This window comes from Scyliorhinus canicula, chromosome 20 (genome assembly GCF_902713615.1).
Source record: "Scyliorhinus canicula chromosome 20, sScyCan1.1, whole genome shotgun sequence".
Lineage (NCBI taxonomy): Eukaryota > Metazoa > Chordata > Chondrichthyes > Carcharhiniformes > Scyliorhinidae > Scyliorhinus > Scyliorhinus canicula.
This window is the reverse complement of record NC_052165.1, coordinates 4,744,574-4,766,574: the sequence shown is the minus strand read 5'-3', so window position 1 is coordinate 4,766,574 and position 22,001 is coordinate 4,744,574. Positions and strand designations below refer to the sequence as shown.

General features: G+C 44.1%; 1 protein-coding gene across 8 annotated transcripts in view; it reads left to right on the top strand.

The window, feature by feature from the left end:
• Positions 1-22,001, top strand: part of kcnq1.2 (potassium voltage-gated channel, KQT-like subfamily, member 1.2) — a 606,356-nt gene that overhangs the window by 434,471 nt on the left and 149,884 nt on the right. For all 8 annotated transcript variants that reach the window (XR_005458330.1, XR_005458329.1, XR_005458328.1 and 5 more), the window contains 3 exons: positions 1,042-1,136; positions 3,774-3,814; positions 10,105-10,166. Coding sequence is in view for 4 of the 8 variants with exons in the window: in XM_038780518.1 (XP_038636446.1) it covers positions 1,042-1,136; positions 3,774-3,814; positions 10,105-10,166 (198 nt within the window). In the remaining 4 variants the exon portion in view is untranslated. The remainder of the gene's footprint in view (positions 1-1,041; positions 1,137-3,773; positions 3,815-10,104; positions 10,167-22,001) is intronic.

The following is a 22,001-nucleotide window of genomic DNA, read 5'->3' as shown; positions in this document are numbered from 1 at the left end:
GGGTCCGCGTGGAGGAAGATAGGTCGCACCCAGATCGCAATGGCCCGCTGATGGTTGGCCCCCGATCGCGGGCCTGCCCGACATCGAGGCCCCATCACCCGGTGTCCGACCCCCATGCCCCCCCCACCATAACACCCACATCAGCCACGATTCCGAGTTCTCGCCGAGTGGAACCACATTAGAACTATGCCGGCGGGAACTCGGCCGGTCGATTGTGGAGGAACACCGGGGGGGGGGACCTTTTCCATCGGCCCCCGACCAGCGCAGCGTCGATCGTGCACGTGCGAATGGAGGTGATTCTCTGGTTGCCGGAGAATCGCGTGCCGGCGTGGGAGCCTATTTTGCGTAGTTCTCCGCTCCCGCGCTGAGCGTGAATTCAGCGCGGAGGGTTGGAGAATCCCAGTCCTAAAGCTTCACATCACCAGACAAAGCTGATAGGTTGGAAGGAATCTAATATTCAGTCCTTATCCGAAATGGGAAATCCAACCTTAGCAGGGGTGAATATACATTTTTACATTAGGCGTTCCTGACCATCAAAAAGCCAGATGAGAATAGCAGGCAGTTAGGAATGCAAGGAAAAATTAGATTCCCTCGAATAAATATCAAAATGCTGATATTCGAAAGTTGCAAAATGCCTCTGTACCCAGATGGAAAAATTAAGGTCACATCTGCACTCTGGCGATACTGTCCTGCCAACCTGGACAACATTTATTTTTCAACCAACATGGCAAAAACAGATCAAATGAATCTAATTAATATTTCGGTGACTTCACTGTACAATATCAGGCGACTGTGTTTCCCATATTGTAACTGCTTCAAAAATAATGAATTGGCTATGAAGTGCAACCAAGTTAGAGCACGTGTTTTAATGATCTAATTACAAAGATTTGCATCTCATATCTCCCTTTCTTACTTCAGCCAAAAGAACTGTTGAATTTCTCAGCTCAGATATTTATAAATGTATTTGCTACAGGCTGATTTACAGAGCCACTGCTTTTATAATTGTAAAATTCCCTAGTATTTTTGGGATGTATTCCACAGCAAGCTCGAAAACCATACGATGTGCGAGATGTTATTGAACAATATTCCCAGGGGCATTTGAATATGATGGTTCGGATCAAGGAACTGCAAAGAAGGTAACCTTTTGTCAATATAGTTGTATTTGCAAATAGTTATTATTCCTACCATAACACCTTCAAGTAACATAAAGTGGAAATTTATCAACATTTGCTCATAAAAGTATATTTGTTTTGTAGCTCTCATTTATCCAAATTAGGGCACAGGAAATTAGTTCGGATCACTGGTATTTGGAAAACCAGAAACGTGCGCAGCAAGCAAATCAGGATGCATGTTTCATTGATCTAATTAAGAGATTTGCATCTGACATAGTATAATTACATCACATATTTTAAAATATTAAACTTAAACTTATGCTCTCAGATTCATCACACAAAAATGTCACAATTCAGGCATCACACCTCAAAGCAGACCAGAAATTAGAGATTGGCTGAAATATAACCTCTGTTAGATATCAAACATACGTTCATACAAATGTGAACAAATAAGAATCATTTTATTCAATTGATAAGTGTTAATGAAATACAAGTATCAAAATATTGACCAATCAAATATCACAGTTTTACACAATTTTAGCCATCATTTCTTTCACTCAGTGCAGTGGATGTTATTGATCTCTTCCCACACCTAGCGGTGCACAAGGCAGACTTCCACCTGTTGCCATAGTGAGGTTTTTCCTGGAACAGGTCGTCTGTGGCCATAGGCTTATAGCTTGAGGGACGCCACTCCACATCAAGCATGGCTGAGCAGGAATCTTTCTTACTGCCTACCATTGGCAAGCTGAAAGGATTTTGCAGGTTGATACACAATCTGTTGGCCATGTTATGAATGCATCTTCCTTGGCCATCAAGTCCTGAGATGGGACTCAAACCCATGATGGCTCAGAGGCAGGGACGTTACCCAATGCATCACAAGACTTCTAGTGGAATGTAAAAAGCTAGCTATGTCATGACAAATGCCATGAGAGTTGCATTTTTACTGGGAAGGTATAATGCATGGTGTATATTGTGACAACCAAGCAGACAATTCACAAATCATAGAATTCCTATAATACAGAAGAAGGCCATTCGGCCCATTGGGCCTGCACCGATCTGCTGTTTTATAGCGTTGTGTTTCTCGTCGTTGTGCCACCTTAGAATATATGAGCAACATCTCCTAATGCCCTAGGAGACCTCCATGAGTGCTTTTCCGCCTGGTCCCTGTTTGTGGATATCAGGACTCAATGGCACCTGCCCAAGCTCTTCAAGGTGAAGAGGATAGATCCCAACGCCTCAGGTGCCTCGAGAATCTGCACATTAGAGTGAGACTAGCTGCAGATTTGCCAAAAAGTGATCCCACCCACAATAGGCGGGATTTACATTGCAACGTCTCCCGAGATTGTGTTAGATCTGACGAGGTGTTGAGAGCTGGGTAGATCCCAGGAGTGGGGTCTCCCAGCTTCTATTGGCCAAGCTACACCGCGGCGAGCTGCTTTTCGGATGCAGCGTGACTGTTCGGGTCCTGGGCAGTTTCTCACGGTTTAGCCACGCTTAGAATTTTTTCAGCACTGGGGAGCAGAATTCAGAGATCGGGTCCCCATTTTGAAAGGGTGCCCCGATCTCTAAGTGAGCTTGTGGGTCCCCCATACTCTCCACCCATGGGCAGTGTCACCCGCCCACATCACCCAGGGAACACTATAGGGGCCAAACCTGCAGACCTCCCCTCTTTCAGGACCTCCACCCATCACCCACCCAACCTCCCAGGCCTTCTTACCTGCCCTGCACCTCCCCGCCCTTCATACCCCTCCCCTCCACACTCCTTTCATTGGAATGCCCCCCCCCTCAGGCCCTGACTCTTGACAGTGCTGTTCTGGCACACTGACAGTGCTCCTGCCAGCTTGGCAGTGCCACCCCCGCCCCCCCCCCCCCCCCCCCAGTGCCAAAGTGCCTGCGTTCCAGGGGGATTTCCAGGGGGCCACCCTGCACTGTCCCAGGAAAGCCTACACCATCCGATGGCCTGGGAAACCCCCCGGGTGTTGTTCCGCTTGCTACACGTATATGTGGACCAGCACTGAACGGTACCTGGCTGTGGCCTCACTGTGGAGGCCAGTACATCCTGGGAGAGTAGGCCCTAAGTAGGTTTAAGGCCTACTTATGCCAGCGCATCTTAGTCTCGTCGTTTGTGAGCAGGCTCCTGATCCTGACACCTCGCGGGACCTGAGTAGATCCCGCGAGGCAGCGTGGCTGTCAGGAAGCCTGTGGGAGGATTCATCCGGGATCTACCGGCCAATGGGGGCGCGACGTGGCTGGTAGATGGCACCCTTTAAGACTACTTGTGAGAAATGCCATGGAAGATCTTCTAGTGTTAAATAGACTTTGGTGGTTTAGACATGAGCCAATAAAATGTGCGGTACTGGGCAGCACGATGGCGCAGTGGTTAGCCCTGCTGCCTCACGGCGCCGAGGTCCCAGGTTCAATCCCGGCTCTGGATCACTGTCCATGTGGAGTTTGCACATTCTCCCCATGTTTGTGTGGGTTTCGCCCCCACAACCCAAAGATGTGCAGGCTAGGTGGATTGAACACGCAAAATTGCCCCTTAATTGGAAAAAATGAATTGGGTACTCTAAATTTTAAAAAAAATGTGCGTGCTATCACTGAACTATTTTTCAGCTGCAGGAAGTTATAAAAATAATGAAGCTTTTTGTGTCTGTGTTTCAGGTTGGATCATTCCTTGGGAAAACCTGCATTTTTTCTTTCAGGTAAATTTGAAGGAGCTGTAACATTTTCCATTATAATTTTAAAAATAGCTTTTTCTATTTATTCAAAGAATGCTGCCAAGGAAAAGATATCCTTAACCTTGAAATTTCAATGTTCAGAGAAATGTATATCCATTATCAAGTCATTCTCCCAAAATACAACATTAAAATCAAGAAAATTGACAACTCATTGAGAAGCTGTCGTCGAGATGACTTTCGTTGTCCACAATGTGCAGCAAAATCTACAATCTGTCCTTTATAAATGCATTTACAATTTTGATATTCGCACTGAACCAAGTAAAACAATCTCCTCCATTGATACGGTGACTTCATCTGAAAAGCATCCATACATTTGATGAAGGCAAGGAGGCTAATACATGCTGAGACAATGAGGAGAGGTGACCCAAAGCTTGTGTAATAAAGTTGGGTTTGTGGAATGTTGAGAGAGGGAATTACAAATGAAAAGGTTTTGGGCTTCAACAAAGTTATAAGGTCTGCCACCAATGGTGAGAGAAAGGGAGGGTGGGATTTATAAGGGTCAGACCTCCCACAGGTGTGGGAAACTACAAGGGGTTCAAGATAGCTGTGCAACAGAGTCCAGCAAGGCCATATGCAGGGATTTGAATAACGACAGGATTTTAAATTCATCGTACTGGGAACTGCGTGCCTGTGTAAATTAGAACACATAAACAGTGATGGATGGTAGAATTTTGATCTAGTTCACTCCACGCAACTGTGATACATTGCATATCATAATACATACCATCACCTAACCCAAAACCATGAGATTTCCAGGGAGATGCAAAAGAGATAAAGGACAGGATTCTCCGTTTGGGAGAATTAGTTTCTTCCACTTTCTTTCCCTTCAGAAGTGAATCTCTCCTGGTTTGCGCTGGCTTGGAGTGACACCAGGAGCGATTCCCTCTCCCTCCCATGCTAATTTATGCATGGTGGGAAGCTTGAGGGATTCCTATCCGAATCCCGCTATTTTGAGTCGGTGGCCCAATACTGAGGTCCAGGAAGACCCCCTTCTCCCCACAAGGTAAATCCTGTTGCCCCACCCTCCCACTGGAAAGTAGGGGCATCCTCCCACCACCACCACAGGTTAGCCCCCACAGCATGCACACATTAGGTTGACTTGACCCAACTCCCATTACAGCCCACCCACATCAGAGGCCCCTCCATCAGAGATCCCACCAGAGACCCCCATCAGAGACGCCCCATATTAGAAACCCCTCCATATCAGTCACCCCTACCTGAAAGCTAAAGAGTAGTCCAGGCAGAAACAGTGAAAATCACTGCTTTTTCACTTACCTGTCCTTTATACCTGCTGCCTCAGAAAGAGGTGTAGAAAGCAGTAGCTGTTACTTCATAGAAAGCCAAAACCACATCATAAGGCTTTAAATCCTTCAGATTCTTTGAGCGGTGAGGCTTCGATTCACCTTCAAAGAGAAATAGCTTTTAGTAGGCTGTAATCAACAAAGTAATAGTTTACAGACAACCAGGTGTCTGAATTGTTTATTTTCATTTCCCTTCTCACTTGACTATATCTCAAGTACCCTGCTTTGAACCAAACCACAATGTTTATAAATATCTAGCTATTATTGACAGCTCCTGACCACATCAAAAGCAGTTAAGTGCTTTCTGCTGCGAAAAAGTGGAAGTGAAATCACATAACTAGCGATGTTTATAAATCTTGTAGTTAGAGTTGCATTGATGGAGGAGGGGGCCCCTCCAATGAACTTTGGGGGCACTTACGTTAAAACAAATGCTTACCTTGCTGATCCACCACGAGGACCGGGCCAGGTCCACGCTGGCAAATATTTGGGCCAATCCACACCCACATGAATCCTGGCCGAGAGGGCCGGAGCATCACAGAGGCATGGAGAATCCAGTGTCCAGCCCATTAATAGAATGGAAATGAGTTCAAATGACCCATTTGCATCCCCCCCCCCCTCCCACCCCAGCGCAGGGTGCAAACTTCAATGCTGCCGGCAGCAGGTGACTGGAGCATCACAATGCTTATCCTATTTTTTCCCCACACTAGATTATCCGCCACATTGGGAATTCTTTGCCGGCAATGGGCGGAGCGGAATCCCAGCCAAAAACTAGATATAACAAAAAGAGAATTGCAGATGACAGGGTTGGTGGGCATGGGGCAGGATATGAGCGGCTATGTATTATGCGATTTGGAATCAGCCCCAAACTTTTGTGGTGTTTTTTGTATTGGAGTGAAGTGAGGTTTTGATGTGCTCATGAACAAAACCATGGACTCGTCCTAAACAATGAGATGAGGTTTCTAACACCCTTCATGGTGGGTATCCTGTGTCTATAAGGGAACTTTAAAGGTAACTACCCTAACAATCACCTTCTGTGGTGCAATTCTGGGCTCTTTTCTAGATCTAGAGTGAGCCTTATGACAGCCCTTAGCTTGGACGTTCCACTGGTTGGCGTGCTTTCAAAAAAGCATTGTGAAAACTATATGGTCTAGACATTAATGTCCGGTAGTAAAGAAAATTACATATTCATTCCTTCTGCTTCCTACTGTTCTCATATTTAATATTCAAATTCATTGTAAATTGGTGTAATCACTCTGTTCATTGGAACCTCCAATTGTAATGGTCTCATATCATACACATTGAAGCTGGCTTTAATATATGGTGCAACAACAAATTTAATTTATAACATAACATAAGAACAATAACAGAAGAACTAGGAGCAGGAGTAGGCCATCTGGCCCTTCGAGCCTGGTCTGCCATTCAATGAGGTCGTGGCTGATCTTTTGTGGACTCAGCTCCACTTTCCCGCCTGAACACCATAACCCTTAATCCCTTTATTCTTCAAAAAACTATCTATCTTTATCTTGAAAACATTTAACGAAGGAGCCTCAACTGTTTCACTGGGCAGGGAATTCCATAGATTCACAACTCTGAAGTTCCTCCTAAACTCAGTCCTAAATCTACTTCCCCTTATTTTGATGGGCATGGGGCAGGGAGGCCCCCTAGTTCTGCATTCACCCGCCAGTGGAAACAACCTGCCCGGATCTAACCTATCTATTCCCTTCATACTTTTATATGTTTCTATAAAATCCCCCCCCCCCCCCCGCATCCTTCTAAATTCCAACGAGTACAGTCCCAGTCTACTCAACTTCTCCTCGTAATCCAACCCCTTCTGCTCTGGGATTAACCTGGTGAATCTCCTCTGCACACCCTCCAGCACAAGTGCGTGCTTTCTCAGGTAAGGAGACCAAAACTGAACACAGTACTCCAGGTGTGGCCTCACTGACACCTTGTATAGTTGCAGCATAACCTCCCTAGTCTTAAACTCCATCCCTCTAGCAAAGAAGGACAAAGCTCCATTCGCCTTCTTAATCAACTGTTGCACCTGTAAACCAACTTTTTGCGACTCATGCACTAGGACAACCAGGTCCCTCTGCACATTTATATAACACCTTTATCATAGTAAACATCACAAGGCTTTTCACAGGAGATTGTCAAATGAAATTGGACATTGAGCCGCACCAGGAGTAGGATGAATAACCAATAGATTGGTCAAAGTTAGGTTTTAAGGAACATCTTAAAGAAGAAAGGCCAGAGAGGTTTAAGAGAGGGAAGTCCAGGAGCTTAAGGTCGATGCAGCTGAAGGCTTGGCTGCCAATATCGGAGTGATGAAAATCAGAGATGCACAAGAGGCTGGAATACGAGGAGTGCCTTTGATGAAGGGACCACATTTGCCCTTTGACCTGAAGAAAGCTGCCGACAAGGTTTTAGGTTTCAGAGCATTGATTTCCCCAATTCCAGGGTCAGTTTCAATCTAGCGCCATCTGTAGGCAATCTGTAGCAGCCAGTCAGATTGAAGAACTCTCACAGACAATAAACCAGGAAGTAAAGCATGTTATAATTCACTTTTTAATCATTTTACAGAAAGCCAAAGCATGAAACCTTTATAGTGGAATGGAGGAAATGACTCTGCACATGTATCAAATTAGTTTTTCAGGCTGCGAGGTTGTTAATCAACAATCATAGCTCAGTACACCGAGTTATACCCTCAACAGGAATACATTTTCAATGTTTGTTGAGAATAGTGTGTAAGGGGAGGTGGTAGCGTAGTGGTATTGTTATTAGACTAGTAATCCAGAAACCCAGGGTATTGCTCTGAGGTCCTGGGTTCAAATCCCACCATGGCAGATGGTGAAATTTGAATTCAATTAAAATCTGGAATGAAAAGTATAATGACAACCATGAAACCATTGGCGATTGGTGTAAAAACCCACCTGGTTCACTAATGCTCTTCAGGGAAAGAAATCTGCCTTCCTTACCCAGTTTGGCCCACATGTGACTCCAGACCCACACAGTGATGCAGTTAACTCTTAACTGCCCCCTCTGAAATAGCCTAGCCACTCAGTTCAAGGGCAGTTAGGGATGGACAACAAATGCTGGGCCAGCCAGTGACGCCTACATGACAAGAATTAATTTTTCTTTAAAATTCCAAACAACTGATTTGATGTTGATTAACCTGCGAAGTGTGCAATAGTGCATTATGTGGTAGAGAAGGATATCATAGATTGCAACTGCCAGACTGTGTTTGACTGCATTTGTGAAGATGCTGGATGTTACTGTCACACAGGGATAATGAGCTATGCTGACAGTTTCACTGTTATTACAACCATAAAATCTGGGCCAATATGTTCCAAATGCATCCACTGTGATAATTTTAGACCAACGGAGAAGTATTTCATGCTAGGGTGTATCTCAGTGTTCTTCAAACTTCTTTTCCGGGGACCCATTTTTACCAACCGGCCAACCTTCGCGACCCACGCCGGCCGACCTTCGCGACCCACCATTTTCTGTTACCTTGTTTGCTGCTGACAAAAATGGAGGAAATGGTTTTGGGTCCCTTTGGCCCTCGTACACGCTCCTCCAATGGATGAAGGTGAAGCCTTCCAGTGTCGGAAAGTATGGAGTCTCCATCTGTCCAAAGTTCTGAATTTCTTTCCTGTAAAATTTTATCAAATAAACCCCCCCCAACTTATAAAAAAAATAAAATGAGTAAAATAAATGAAAAAAATGAATAAAACTGTCCTGAACTTGTAAAAAAAATGAATAAAATAAATGAATAAAAACTACTACAGAACTTGTGAAATAAAAAGCTGCAACCGTTTAAAAAAATAGCGGCGCACTGCGCATGTGTGCCCGATTATCGGCGCGCATGCACAATGCGGCCGAATTTTTTTTTTTACATGTTCGCGGCCGCTTGCAACTGCCGTTATGAAAAGCTGGCTGCTCCGCAGGGGTTTGTGCGATGGGGAGAACCGCGGACAACGGCTATGCTACCCTCCCAACACCCGCCCACGACCCACCCGCGGGTCGCGCCCCTGACTTTGAAGAACACTGGTGTATCTCATCCCTGTAGCAAAGTTTTTGAAGTTGGCTGACTATATCTGTCTGAAACACCTCAGCAGTATGTTAATAATATCCCTTTAATGTATTAATCATTTTGCTATTTTAGGTCAGCCAATGACAATTTGACTGCAAAAAATGTATAATCTATTATAAAAAGAACCTTTAATAGAAACATTTTTGTTGTTTACTTTTATAATATAGATTGCGTAACCACTTTTCTGTGTTGGCATTTTTCAACCATGAACCTTCTGTAGCTAAAAGACTGTAGTCAGAGACTAGCTCCTGGAATTCCCATGGAACTCTTGTAAATTAAAGAATAGTGCATGGAAATTCATGCACAAACATTTACGGTTTCCTGCAGCAGAAATACAGTGTAAATAAGGTGCAGGGTAGCACTCCCAAGGACGTTCCTAACCTGACTGCATTGCTTTGAATTGCAGTGAAAATTGGGATCAGCCCGGGATGACACTTATCAAAATTTACTCACTTGAGGCATTGCCTGACCTCTGCACAATGACATGGTTGAGCTTGGGAATACACTGGGGTAGAAACCTGTCTTGTACAGTAGTCCAAATTGGCTGATATTGCATCAACCACCTGTGCTATCCCCTACCTGACATTGAGTGCCATTGATTTCAATGGAACTAATTATCAGGGGTTGCAAATAACAGATGGACAATGTGATATCACCTGTTGCCCACTGCACTCCGATATGGAATTCTACTCCACTGTTGTGAAACAGTGGACATGAAACAAAGTCCATTGTTTTGTGGTACAAAGCATTGGTGTTATAAGATAGGCATCATGCTTCCCCAGTAATACATATTTCTTAAAACTAGCCATTAAGAACAGTAACAGTTTTTCTCATTTATGTCCTAATGTTTCCCATAGAAAAGGGATTAGACAAAGGTTACTACACTGCAGGAGCCAGACTGATCCGCCTGGAAGATAAGGTAAGTACATAATGAACTTTCTTAAAACGTGAGGGTAATTCAGATCCTTACACGTCTTTGGATAACACATGCAATTAATGCAATTTTAAACACTGCGTGTGGATTATCTTACTCTGCTCATCACATTGTATACTTTATTCTTGCTTGTCTTTAACTTTTTGGAGAAGTTTGTTCGGACTTGTTTCTGATCAACAGAACAGTGAAAAAACACTTTTCTCCTCAGCTCCCACCGTGTGATATGGAAAGCGTTAGAAAGTTCTGCTGACAGATTTCTCCTCTCACAAAAAAATATTAATTTTGTTTTCCTGATGGAATTCTGATTTTAAATTGATTTGAACTATAAATTTAAGTAATCCTTCTCCAATTCATTCCTTATTTCGAACAGGTCATCAAACATTAATGAGGTATTGTGTGTGCCTCATTAGGTTTATCCTATTAGCTTACATATAAAAGCACTGTTTTAAAAATCAAAATAATACCTTAAGTTCAGAAACAAGTTAGTTATAAATTTTCTGGGGAAGGCTCAGATATGGGGTAGAGCTTTAAAGGTAAGTTATAAATATGTCAGTATGGTACCTGTAAATTGAAATCACATGTATGTTTCGAAAAATCAAAACAGCTCCAAAATTATTAATATCAAACTAATTTAAGTTCATGGTTGATTACCAATAACCACTTGGTACATCAGCATTAAAAGTAATGGTACATAATTCTATTAGGACTGTCTTCAGCAGTTTGACAGCTCCAGGGTCCCAGGTTCGATTCCCGGCTTGGGTCACTGTCTGTGCGGAGTTTGCACGCTGTCCCTGTGTCTGAGTGGGTTTCCTCCGGGTGCTCCGGTTTCCTCCTACAAGTCCCGAAAGATGTGCTGTTAGGTGAATTGGATATTCTGAATTCTCCTTCTGTGTACCCGAACAGGCGCCGGAATGTGGCAACTAGGGGCTTTTCATAGTAACATCATTGCAGTGTTAATGTAAGCCTACTTATGACAGTAATAAAGATTATTATTATTATTATTATTAAGACCTTTGCCACATCAGCCAAGCAGCTGCTCAAACACTGTATCGATGATCTCTTCAGACAAGCCATATACTTCACACTATATTTAATGGAACCAGAGCAATAACAAGATCTGTCTAAAGTTACACATTTACTGTATCCCTAGAGGTGTAAGGAACAATTAAGTGAACACATGCAATAATCACAACTCCATATGAGAATCTCCGCAAATCTATGAACAGGACAGGCTTTCATTTCATTAATGTGCAGCTAGTTTATGATGTCAATCAAGTTAAACCCTGTCTGAATGCCCAATATTCAGGAAGCGGTCATGATATTTTTATCATGTGGCTATTTACCAAACCAACACTGATGACCCAAAGCAGTGGTTTATTTGGCTTTCAAAGTTGTTTTATTCCTTCAAAATGTATTTATGAAAGCTACATTCATCTTATAATTAGACATGGAGGCTATAATGTTTGTTGTTCTGTGTCACAATACTAAAATGGGTGTGCAGTTTGCTATAACTTTCTCAATGTTTTACTTGGAATAAGAGGAGGAGGCTTTGATGGATGACCAGAAGGGCTGTAAATACTCTCTGTAACCACTGACTTGGAATTCTCCCTCCACCTGACAAAACAACTACACCATATGAGCCTGAATAAAAAGAGATGCTTTATAGTCAACCCATCACTTTCCTCTTAATTCCACAGCAGAAAGAAAACGTTTTTTTTTAAAAATCTCCAACAATAATTAACATCTGAAGAAATGCAATTCCACATTTGTAAAAGTTAACCTTTGATGCCAAGTGGTTAGCTTGGTTGAGACTTAACACCCTGTTAAAAAATTGCATGGACAGAAATGGCATAGCCCTCACCATTTCTGGCTAGTTTAGAGGGTATCTACCACGAGGACAGGAATTTACACACTGCCGTGCATTTTCATATAGAACTTCTCAACGAGGCGCCGTTATATCAAAGCCTCAAGGGGAGCTTGACCAACAACTTCCTGATTTCCATCTTTAACTACAATGTGCACTCATTGGAGGTTGCTGTCCTATTTATACTTTAATAACAGTGAGCATCACTAGTCTCATCATTTTTCCCATCACAAAATCAAGCTCGATTTGTTTTTAACTCATTCCTGGCTGTGGGTTTTGTTGGAAAGGTCAGTATTCATTGCCTCTCCCTCATTGTCATTGACTAGGCAGCGGTGAGCTGCCTTTCATGAGCTGCGACAGTCTCCGTGGTGAAGATGCTTTCACGGTTTTAAATAAATTATTTTTCGGGTTGTGGGCATCGTTGGCTAGGGCAACATTTATTGCCCGTCCCTAATTGGTAGCAGCAAGCCGCCTTCTTCAATCGTTGCTGTCCACCTGGTGTCGGTGCACCCACAATACTGTTAGAAAAGGAGTTCTAGGGTTTTAACCCAGTGACAGTGAAAGAACTGGGAGTTGGCTCCAAGGCAGGATGGTGTTGTTTAGAGGAGAGGTGGCAAATGATGGTGTTCATATGCATCCGTTGCTCTTGATCTTCAAGGTGGTAAAGATTGTAGCCTTGAAGGGCACTGTTGAAGGAGCCTTGATGAGTTGCTGCAATAGGTAGTAGACACTGCTGCCACTGTGTGTCGGTGACAGAGGGAGTAAATGTTGTGGATGGACTGCAAGTCAAGTGGGCTGCTTTGTCCTGGATGGTGTCGAGCTTCTTGAATGTTGTTGGAGTTCCACTCAACCAGGCAAGCGGAGAATATCCCATCACAATCCTGACTTGTGCCTTGTAGATGGTAGACAGGCTTTCAGGAGTCAGGAGATGAGTTTGTGCTGCAGAATTCCTGCCTCTGACTAGCTCTTGTCGGTACAGTATTTATATGGCTAGTCCAGTTCAGTTTCTGATCAGTGATAACCCCCAAGCTGTTAAAAGTCATGATGTTGCGCTTTCAACACTCTCCAATGCTGCCAGCTTCATTGAGGTCTGGCTAATATGTCACGGTTGTATCATGCAATGTAACATAATCTAAGCCTGTTCATCATGTCATTCCTATACTGAATCTTGTACCATGTTGTTTTGAAGGAACCAGTGCTACACACCATGTGATGTTTTTATAATGATATCAAGGCACCATTCACTCCTAAGGGATTGTGAAAACACATTGTGGATTCATTTATTGAGACTAGGCACATGGAAATATTTATGCATGGCCTGAAAGCTTGAAGACACCAAATGCAGAGCTGTCTATATGTTCTCTGCTTAAAAGCACAAGTGAAAGTAAAACTGGGTTGCATGACACACTTCCTTTTGAGTGATGTCATGCTGAAATCCCTTAAAGGCCTATTGCAACAGGTGCTATGCCAATCAACCAGGCTTCTTTTTCTTGAATGGCGTTGATCTTCTTGAGTGTTGTTGGAGCTGTAATCATCCAGGCAAATGCGGGATTCAATTCTGTCACATTCTATTATTTGTAGATAACAGGCTTGGGGATTCAGGAGGTGAGTTAATCTCTGTGGAGTTCCCAACCTCTGACCTGGTTTTGTACCTACAGTATTTATGGAATTGGTTCATTCAGTTTCTTGTCAATGGTAATATTGTAACCGCCCCCAAAGGAAGGAGTCCACATCGGGTTGCAGGATAAACAGGAGGTTTATTGAAGTTTGTTATCGACGCTTTCGTACAAGCTACTCCTCCGAGTCAGTGGAAACGGCCGACCTTCGACCGGAAGTGCTCTGAAGCTCCGACCCCTTATAGCGGGGGAGTGCGTATTCTCCAAGGGCTTCTGGGAAAACCACATCCCCGACTCCGTCGGTTTTCGTCGGGCCCAGGATATGGCAGGTAATACCCAGTATGTTGATGGTGGGGGAAATCAGTAACGATAATGCTCATTGAATGTAAAAGGTAGATGGTTAGATTCTCCCTTGTTGGAAGATGTTAATTCCTGGCACTTGTGTGATGCAAATGTTATTTATCTCTTTTTTTTCAACTTCCTCATTCATTTGTTACCAAACAGCTTCACTTGCAAGGGATTGAATGTCAGACCTCAATATGATACTCCTCTCCTTAAAATAATAGGAATAATTGCTTTGTACTTGGTGAAACATGTGGGATTTTAATAATGACATTTGACTATAATTCTAGTGTGTTTTTTAATTCCAATTTCTCTGCATTAATTATGTAATTTTGTTGGTGTGGCTTCTAACGCAGAGGAGGGACATTTCCAGTTTGGTTTGAGTTATAGTAATAACTCTTTCAAATATCCCAGTTGTGAATTGCTGCACAGTCATTATTATCCACTTGAGGTTTGTCTGCAATTCATTTAATTTAGCCAATCAAAACCTCTGCTAACATCAGGCAATTTATTATTGAAAGAACAGCCCAATCATAATTAAAACTGAAGCGTAATTGTGCTTGAATGCTGCTGATGTAACTACAGACAAAGAAAATGTTGAACAGTGCTGACAGAGTGCAGACAGCACCCAGCAGCCAACATTACAAAGCAACAATTGAAGGACAACTGAAGAGCGAAGATTGATATCAGTAATAACATAATTTGGCATTATGCTCATTGTCATCCTTTTGGCTACCATTAACCACAAAACTTCACATGATGATAATGAATGAAACAATCCTGTCTTAAGCAATAAAACATTCCCCGACCTATTATACTGGAGAGTAAAAGATGGGGTTATTAAAAATATTTGGTAGTGGAAGATTGTAATAGTGAGCTTTTCTGAAATATCTATCCCAATTTCCAGTACGTAAGAGAATATTTTTACATTATAATTTTTAAATATTGCTCTGATTTTGAGGTGTCCTCTTGTTTCTCAAAGCCTATCTGATAATCCTTCAGTAAAGATCAAGCAGCTGCAAATCAGAATGCTACATTAGAGTGGATTGCATCTTTTAAAAGCTCGGAAGTAAAATATATATACGTTGCAGCTGTACTTTTTAACATTGAGAAAGCTCTAGGTTTTATGGTAGGTAGAGTAAAGTATTAAATGATAATGATGTTGTCGAAAGTCTGCTTTTTCCTTACTCATAAGAATTTAAGAACTAGGAGCAGGAGTAGGCCATCTGGCCCCTCGATCCTGCTCCGCCATTCAATTAGATCATGGCTGATCTTTTGTGGACTCAGCTCCCCTTTCCCACCACAACACCATAACCCTTTATTCTTCAAAAAACTATCTATCTTTACCTTGAAACCATTGAATGAAGGAGCCTTAACTGCTTCACTGGGCAAGGAATTCCATAGATTCACAACCCTCTGGGTGAAGAATTTCTTCCTAAACGCAATCCTAAATCTACTTCCCCTTATTTTGACGCTATGATCCCTAGTTCTGCTTTCACCCGCCAGTGGAAAGAACCTGCCCGCATCTATCCTATCTATTCCCTTCATAATTTTATATATTTCTATAAGAGTCCCCCCACATCCTTCAAAATTGCAACAAGTAGAGTCCCAGTCTACGCAACCTCTCCTCGTAATCCAACCCCCTCAGCTCTGGAATTAACTTAGTGAATCTCCTTTGCACACTCTCCAGTGCCAGTACATCCTTTCTCAGGTAAGGAGACCAAAACTGAACACAATATTACAGGTGTGGCCTCACTAACACCTTGTACAGTTGCAGCCTAACCTCCCTCGTCTTAAACTCCATTTCCAGCAATGAAGGACAAAATTCCATTTGCCTTCTTAATCACCTGTAAACTAAATTTTTGTGACTCATGCACTGGGACATCCAGGTCTCTGCATAGCAGCATGTTTTAATATTTTATCATTTAAATAATAATCCCTTTTGCTCTTATTCCTGCAAAAATGGATAACCTCACAATTGACAACATTGTATTCCATCTGCCAGACCCGAGCCCATTCACTTAAACTATCCAAATCCTTCTGCAGACTTCCAGTATCCTCCGCACTTTTTGCTTTACCACTCATCTTGGTGTTGTCTGCAAACTTGGACACATTGCACTTGGTTCCCAACTCCAAATCATCTACGTAAATTGTGAACAATTGTGGGCCCAACACTGATCCCTGAGGGACACCACTAGCTACTGATTGCCAACCAGAGAAACACCCATTAATGCCCACTCTTTGCTTTCTATTAATTAACCAATCCTCTATCCATGCTACTACTTTACCCTTAACACCATGCATCTTTATCTTATGCAGCAGCCTTTTGTGTGGCACCTTGTCAAAAGCTTTCTGAAAATCCAGATATACCACATCCATTTGCTCCCAGTTGTCTACCGCACTGGTAATGTCCTCAAAAAATTCTACTCCTGTTCTTTTACAATATGTCAGATAAATGAAAAGCTGGCAGTGGAATAGGAGTACATCATTCAGCCTTCATGCCTGATCCTCATTCAATTCGATCAATTCTTTATTTTAAATCCATCTACCCACCTTGGTTCAATTACCCTTAATGCACTTGTTGAGCAAGACGCTATGAATCTCAATTTCCAAAATTCTGAATTGCTCTGGCCTCAACAGCTTTTTGAGGAGTGAGTTCCAAATTTTCACGACACTTGTGTGCGAAAGTGCTTCCTGTCGTCGCCCTGCATGGCCTAAATTTAAGATTCTGCCGCCTTGTCCTGGATTTCCAGAACAGAAAATATAGTTTCCGTCCAATCTATCAAATCGTTTAACCTTAATTAAATCACCCTTCTCTGCTCAAATGAATGCAAGTCTAGTTGCACAGCTTATCATGGACAGCTTGTGGCAATAATATTGTTTGTTTATGTGGTAGCCTGGTCCCTTTAAGGGGCGATAGTTTGCAGGCCCCGAGCCCATGGGGATGGGTCATGCAAACATCAGGGGCTAGATTCTCCATTTTTGAGACTAAGTCCCCATGTCGTGGGGAACACTGTGGTCTTTTATGCCAGGTAAACTGGCGCTGGAAGGCCACCGATTCCCCGTGTTGCTGGGGGCCAGCAGAGAGCCGTCGTCGAGCTCGCAGCTCCAGCTGTAGACATGGCCCCCAGCACTTCCGGGTTAGAGGCTGTGCATTTGCAGGGTGCTGACCTGCAGCGGCCGCATCGTGCACCATGGCAGACTCAGCCCGCGGACCTGGACCCGCGAAGTAGTGGCCCGCATCGACCGCTTACCCACATTTCCCCCGGCCCCGAATGAAGCCCCCCCACGCCCTCCGATCGGCCTTCTCCCGACTGCGGAGTCCCCAGTCCGCAGCTGCCACGCGAGGATCCCGGACGGTGTGAGCACAAGTAAGCCACGCCATTGGGAATTCGGCCTGTCGGCAACGGATCATCATGGGGCGGGCGTCAGGCAATGGCCTGAGGCAGTGGATACTGGGCGCAGTGTACTCCAGGAGTACGCCGATTTTTGGCCGGGGGGGGGGGGGGGGGGGAGAATTTTAAATCTGCCGCAGCTCCCGATTTCAACGGCAAAACGGATTCTCGATCCCGTTGCCGAACACGATTTCGGCGTCAAAGAGCGAGGAATCCAGCCGCAGGTGCTTCAGCCTGGATCTGGCTTTTTGGGTTTGGGCAGAGTTAGTCTGGGAGTCGTGGGAACCAGACCACTAATTGTTCTGTTCTGTATATAAAGTTCTTCTGAGTTTAAAAAATCACTGTTGTGATTAAATACTACGACATCAATTGCCTTATAATACAACATTGGCGACGAGAATAAATCAAGAAAGTCATCAAACATTGGAAGGTGGGGTGAAGAATGACCACACATGGTCTTGAAAAGCTAAAAGATCGTCAGCAGTACGATAACGATGTCACTATTCGGAAAAATTTATCCGTTTGATTCGGAGGTTCAAAATTGGGGTAATTTTGCCAAAAGATTTTGATACTTTTTTGCCACCAATGAAATCACAGTAGACGAGAAACAATAAATATTACTTACTGGTGCGGACTACAAACATACAACCTCGAGCAAAGTTTAACATCTCCAGAGGCTCCAGACTCCAAGTCCTTTGATCATTTGGTGCAACTAGTAAGGGACCATTACAGCCCCTACCCTCCATCATTATGCTGTGTTATGAATTTCATACAACCATTTGAGGTCCTGCTGAAAGGGTATCTGCCTTTGCAGCCAGACTTTGGCAAATGTCGCAACATTGTGAATTTGGTACGTCTCTGCTCACCCAGTGCTCTGGCTCTGCTGAAACATGTGAAAATCAAGTGTCTTGAGGAACTGCCACTCTGCAGTATCAGCATTCAATCATCTCCAAAGTAATGACTAATGTTAAGTTTAACTCAGGCCACACTTAAGTTGTCCAGTCTTCATTCTTGCCCCCCAAACTACTAGTTAACCTCCAAACTTGTTTCCAGACCAATTCAGCTGGTTCCCCCATGAACCTTGAGGTCCATTACCGTTTCCCCTCACGGCGGTTTTAGGACTCTGAAGTGAAGTGAAGACAGGAGATTTCAGTTTCCCGTGTCAGCTGCGGAAATTCAGCCCCGATACTTCCAATTTTTAAAGACAAATCCATAATACATGGGCTGAAGGGCGTCTTCTGCACTGTATTATTCTGTGATTAACCAACCAATATCACCCAGTTTCATTTTGGCCACTTCCAGGAAAAGACCCTGATATTTATTCTCTCTGAGCTATTCACACAGCTTTCCAGCTGTTAAACCGTTTTAGCCAGCTCCCACAGTACCTCGGTTGAGCAGGAAATCTGACCTATTCCTGAGAGTGATTTGCTTCCTCTCCTCACAAGAATTCTCTGTGCTCCTATTTCTGTCTGCTTTCTCTTTTTGTCTGCACCTGTGCTGATTACCTTCACCCTCCAGCTCTTCTGCTTGTAGCTCTTGATGTGTCAGCTAGCCACATAGTTTCTTTCTTAATATCCTTCCTTTAATACTCTTTCAGATCAAGGTTGCCAGGTCATATGGACCAGTATTTCCTATTATCCAAAAAAAATTACAATTGATGCAAACTCTTAAAAATCCTTTTCGGCAGCACGATGGCGCAGTGGGTTAGCCCTGCAGCCTCACGGCACCGAGGTCCCAGGTTCGATCCCGGCACTGGGCCACTGTCTGTGCGGAGTTTGCACATTCTCCCCGTGACTGCGTGGGTTTCGCCCCCACAACCCACAACCCAAAGATGTGCAGGTTAGGTGGATTGGCCAGGCTAAATTGCCCCTTAATTGGAAAAAATTAATTGGGTACTCTTAAAAAAAATTTTTTTAAAACGTTTTTTAAAAAATCCTTTTCAAACATTCTTAAAAGCAATTACAGATTTTACAAACATTTTAAAAGAATTGCAAATGTTCCTCATTGTATTGCTCCAGGTCAAAGGGCCCCCAATGGGTATATTGCCATTTCTCCATCATAGCTTCCGTTTATCAACACTGGATTTTTACATTATACTACTTTTCTTGTGGCTCATAAGGAATCATCCTTCTTAGTTTAAAAAAAAATATGTAATCCAGGTGGTAACCTGTGGCATTACATTTTTTACACTTGCACTGAGCAGCCATTATTTAATTATCTATACACAAATATATAATATATATAATTTTATATCTGCATGCGTGCTGTCAACATTAACCAGTATAAATTCATATGCCCATATTTAGAACAGTAAGGAAATTTTCCAGCTATGTTCCTGACCACCCAGGGACTCTGAGTCCTGTCATGTGGTCATTGCCTACATCCAGAGAATTCAGTTGCTGCAAGAAGGTCCTCATTGAGGAAGTCTTGCAGTTTAATATCTGAGAGTTGCCAGGTGCCTCCAGTGCAGGTATGCAGTTCAGGCATCAGGGATGAAAAAGATCTAGTCTAAAAAATTGCTGTCAGACAGAGCACCTGCTCGTTCTAGGAAACACTTCAGAGTAGAAAATAATCCACTATCGAAAAAATGTGGTCAGATAGGACAGCTGCTCAAAAGCTGTGCTTCAGAGTGAATGGAGCATGAAGTGTTATAAAAACAAACAAAGCTAATGCCTCCTTTGAGATAGCCTTCAGCTGTCAATCAAAAGGCTTGTAAGCGTCAATGGGGTGTGAAATTCATTGTAAACAAATGGGTACAAAGGGATTAAAAGCAGGCACACTGCAACACCGAAACCACAGAGCCTATCGAACTTCAAGGGGAGTGAAATGCTTCTCCAAGAAACAAGCTGCAGGATGGTTCTGTCCTGTGAGGATTTTAGGACAGTCAAGCTGAAGCTGTTTTTGTCCTGCAATGGGGCGTTTAACATGAAAGAAAGCAGGCTTCTGGGGTCATCAGCAGGGCACCGTTTTGTACTGGTTCCCAAAAACGTGGACCATCTGAGTGGTGGGGGGAGGGGTGGGGGGGTCTCCCAGGCTATTAGACACCTCCCAGGTGGTCGGGCTCTGGTCAGGGTAGTCTGGCACTCTTGTTGGAACCCAGGCACCTTGGTACTGCCAGCCAGGCACCCTAGCACTGCCACCTGGGCACTCTGCCAGTGCTGCCCTGGCTCTGCCCGGGTGGCACTGTCAATGGCATTGCCATGATTCCAGGCTGGCAGTACCAAGGTGCCCAGGGGCCAGGTTGCCCATGCCAGTGTTCAGGCCCGGGGGGTCTTGGCCATAAGGTGTGGATTGACATCAATAAGTTCCATCCCACCATCAAACTCACCATGGACTATTCTCCAAATTCAGTTCCATTCTTGGACACACTCGTCTCCATCAAGGACGGTCACCTCAGCACCTCGCTTTACCGCAAGCCCACAGATAATCTCACGATGCTCCACTTCTCCAGCTTTCACCCGAAACACATTAAAGAAGCCATCCCCTATGGACAAGCCCTCCGTATACACAGGATCTGCTCAGACAAGGAGGAGCGCAACAGACACCTACAGATACTGAAAGATGCCCTCGTACGAACGGGATATGGCGCTCGACTCATTGATCGACAGTTCCACCGCGCCACAGCAAAAAACCGCACCGACCTCCTCAGAAGACAAACACGGGACACCACTGACAGAGTACCCTTCGTCGTCCAGTACTTTCCTGGGGCGGAGAAACTACGACATCTTCTTCGCAGCCTCCAACACATCATCAGCGAGGATGGACATCTTGCCAAGGTCATCCCCACACCCCCACTACTGGCCTTCAAACAACCGCGCAACCTCAAACAAACCATTGTTTGCAGCAAATTACCCAGCCTTCAGAACAGCAACCACAACACCACAAAACCCTGCCAGGGTAATCTCTGCAAGACATGCCAGATCATCGACATGGACACCACCATTACACGTGGAAACACCACCCACCAGGTACGCGGCGCATACTCGTGCGACTCGACCAATGTAGTCTACCTCATACGCTGCAGGAAAGGATGTCCCGAAGCGTGGTACATTGGCGAGACCATGCAGACACTGCGACAACGAATAAACGGGCATCGTGCGACTATCAACAGGCAGGACTGTTCCCTTCCAGTTGGGGAACACTTCAGCAGTCAAGGACATTCAGCCTCTGATCTCCGGGTCAGCATTCTACAAGGAGGCCTTCAGGAGACGCGACAACGCAAAATTGCTGAGCAAAAACTTATAGCTAAGTTCCGCACGCATGAATGCGGACTCAACCGGGATCTGGGATTCATGTCGCATTACATTCGGCCCCCACCAACAAGCCTGGACTTGCAGAGGCCTACCGACTGAACTGGCTTGGGACAATTCACACCTCTTTAACCTGGAGTTACCTCTCTCTCTGCATCTTTGATGATTTGATTGCCTGCAGGTGCTCGCATTCCGGGGCATCTCTGACTGTGTCTATATAAACATTTCTGGAACAAGCCTTTCCATTCACCTGAAGAAGGAGCCGTGCTCCGAAAGCTCGTGTTTGAAACAAACCTGTTGGACTTTAACCTGGTGTTGTAAGACTTCTTACTGTGCTCACCCCAGTCCAACGC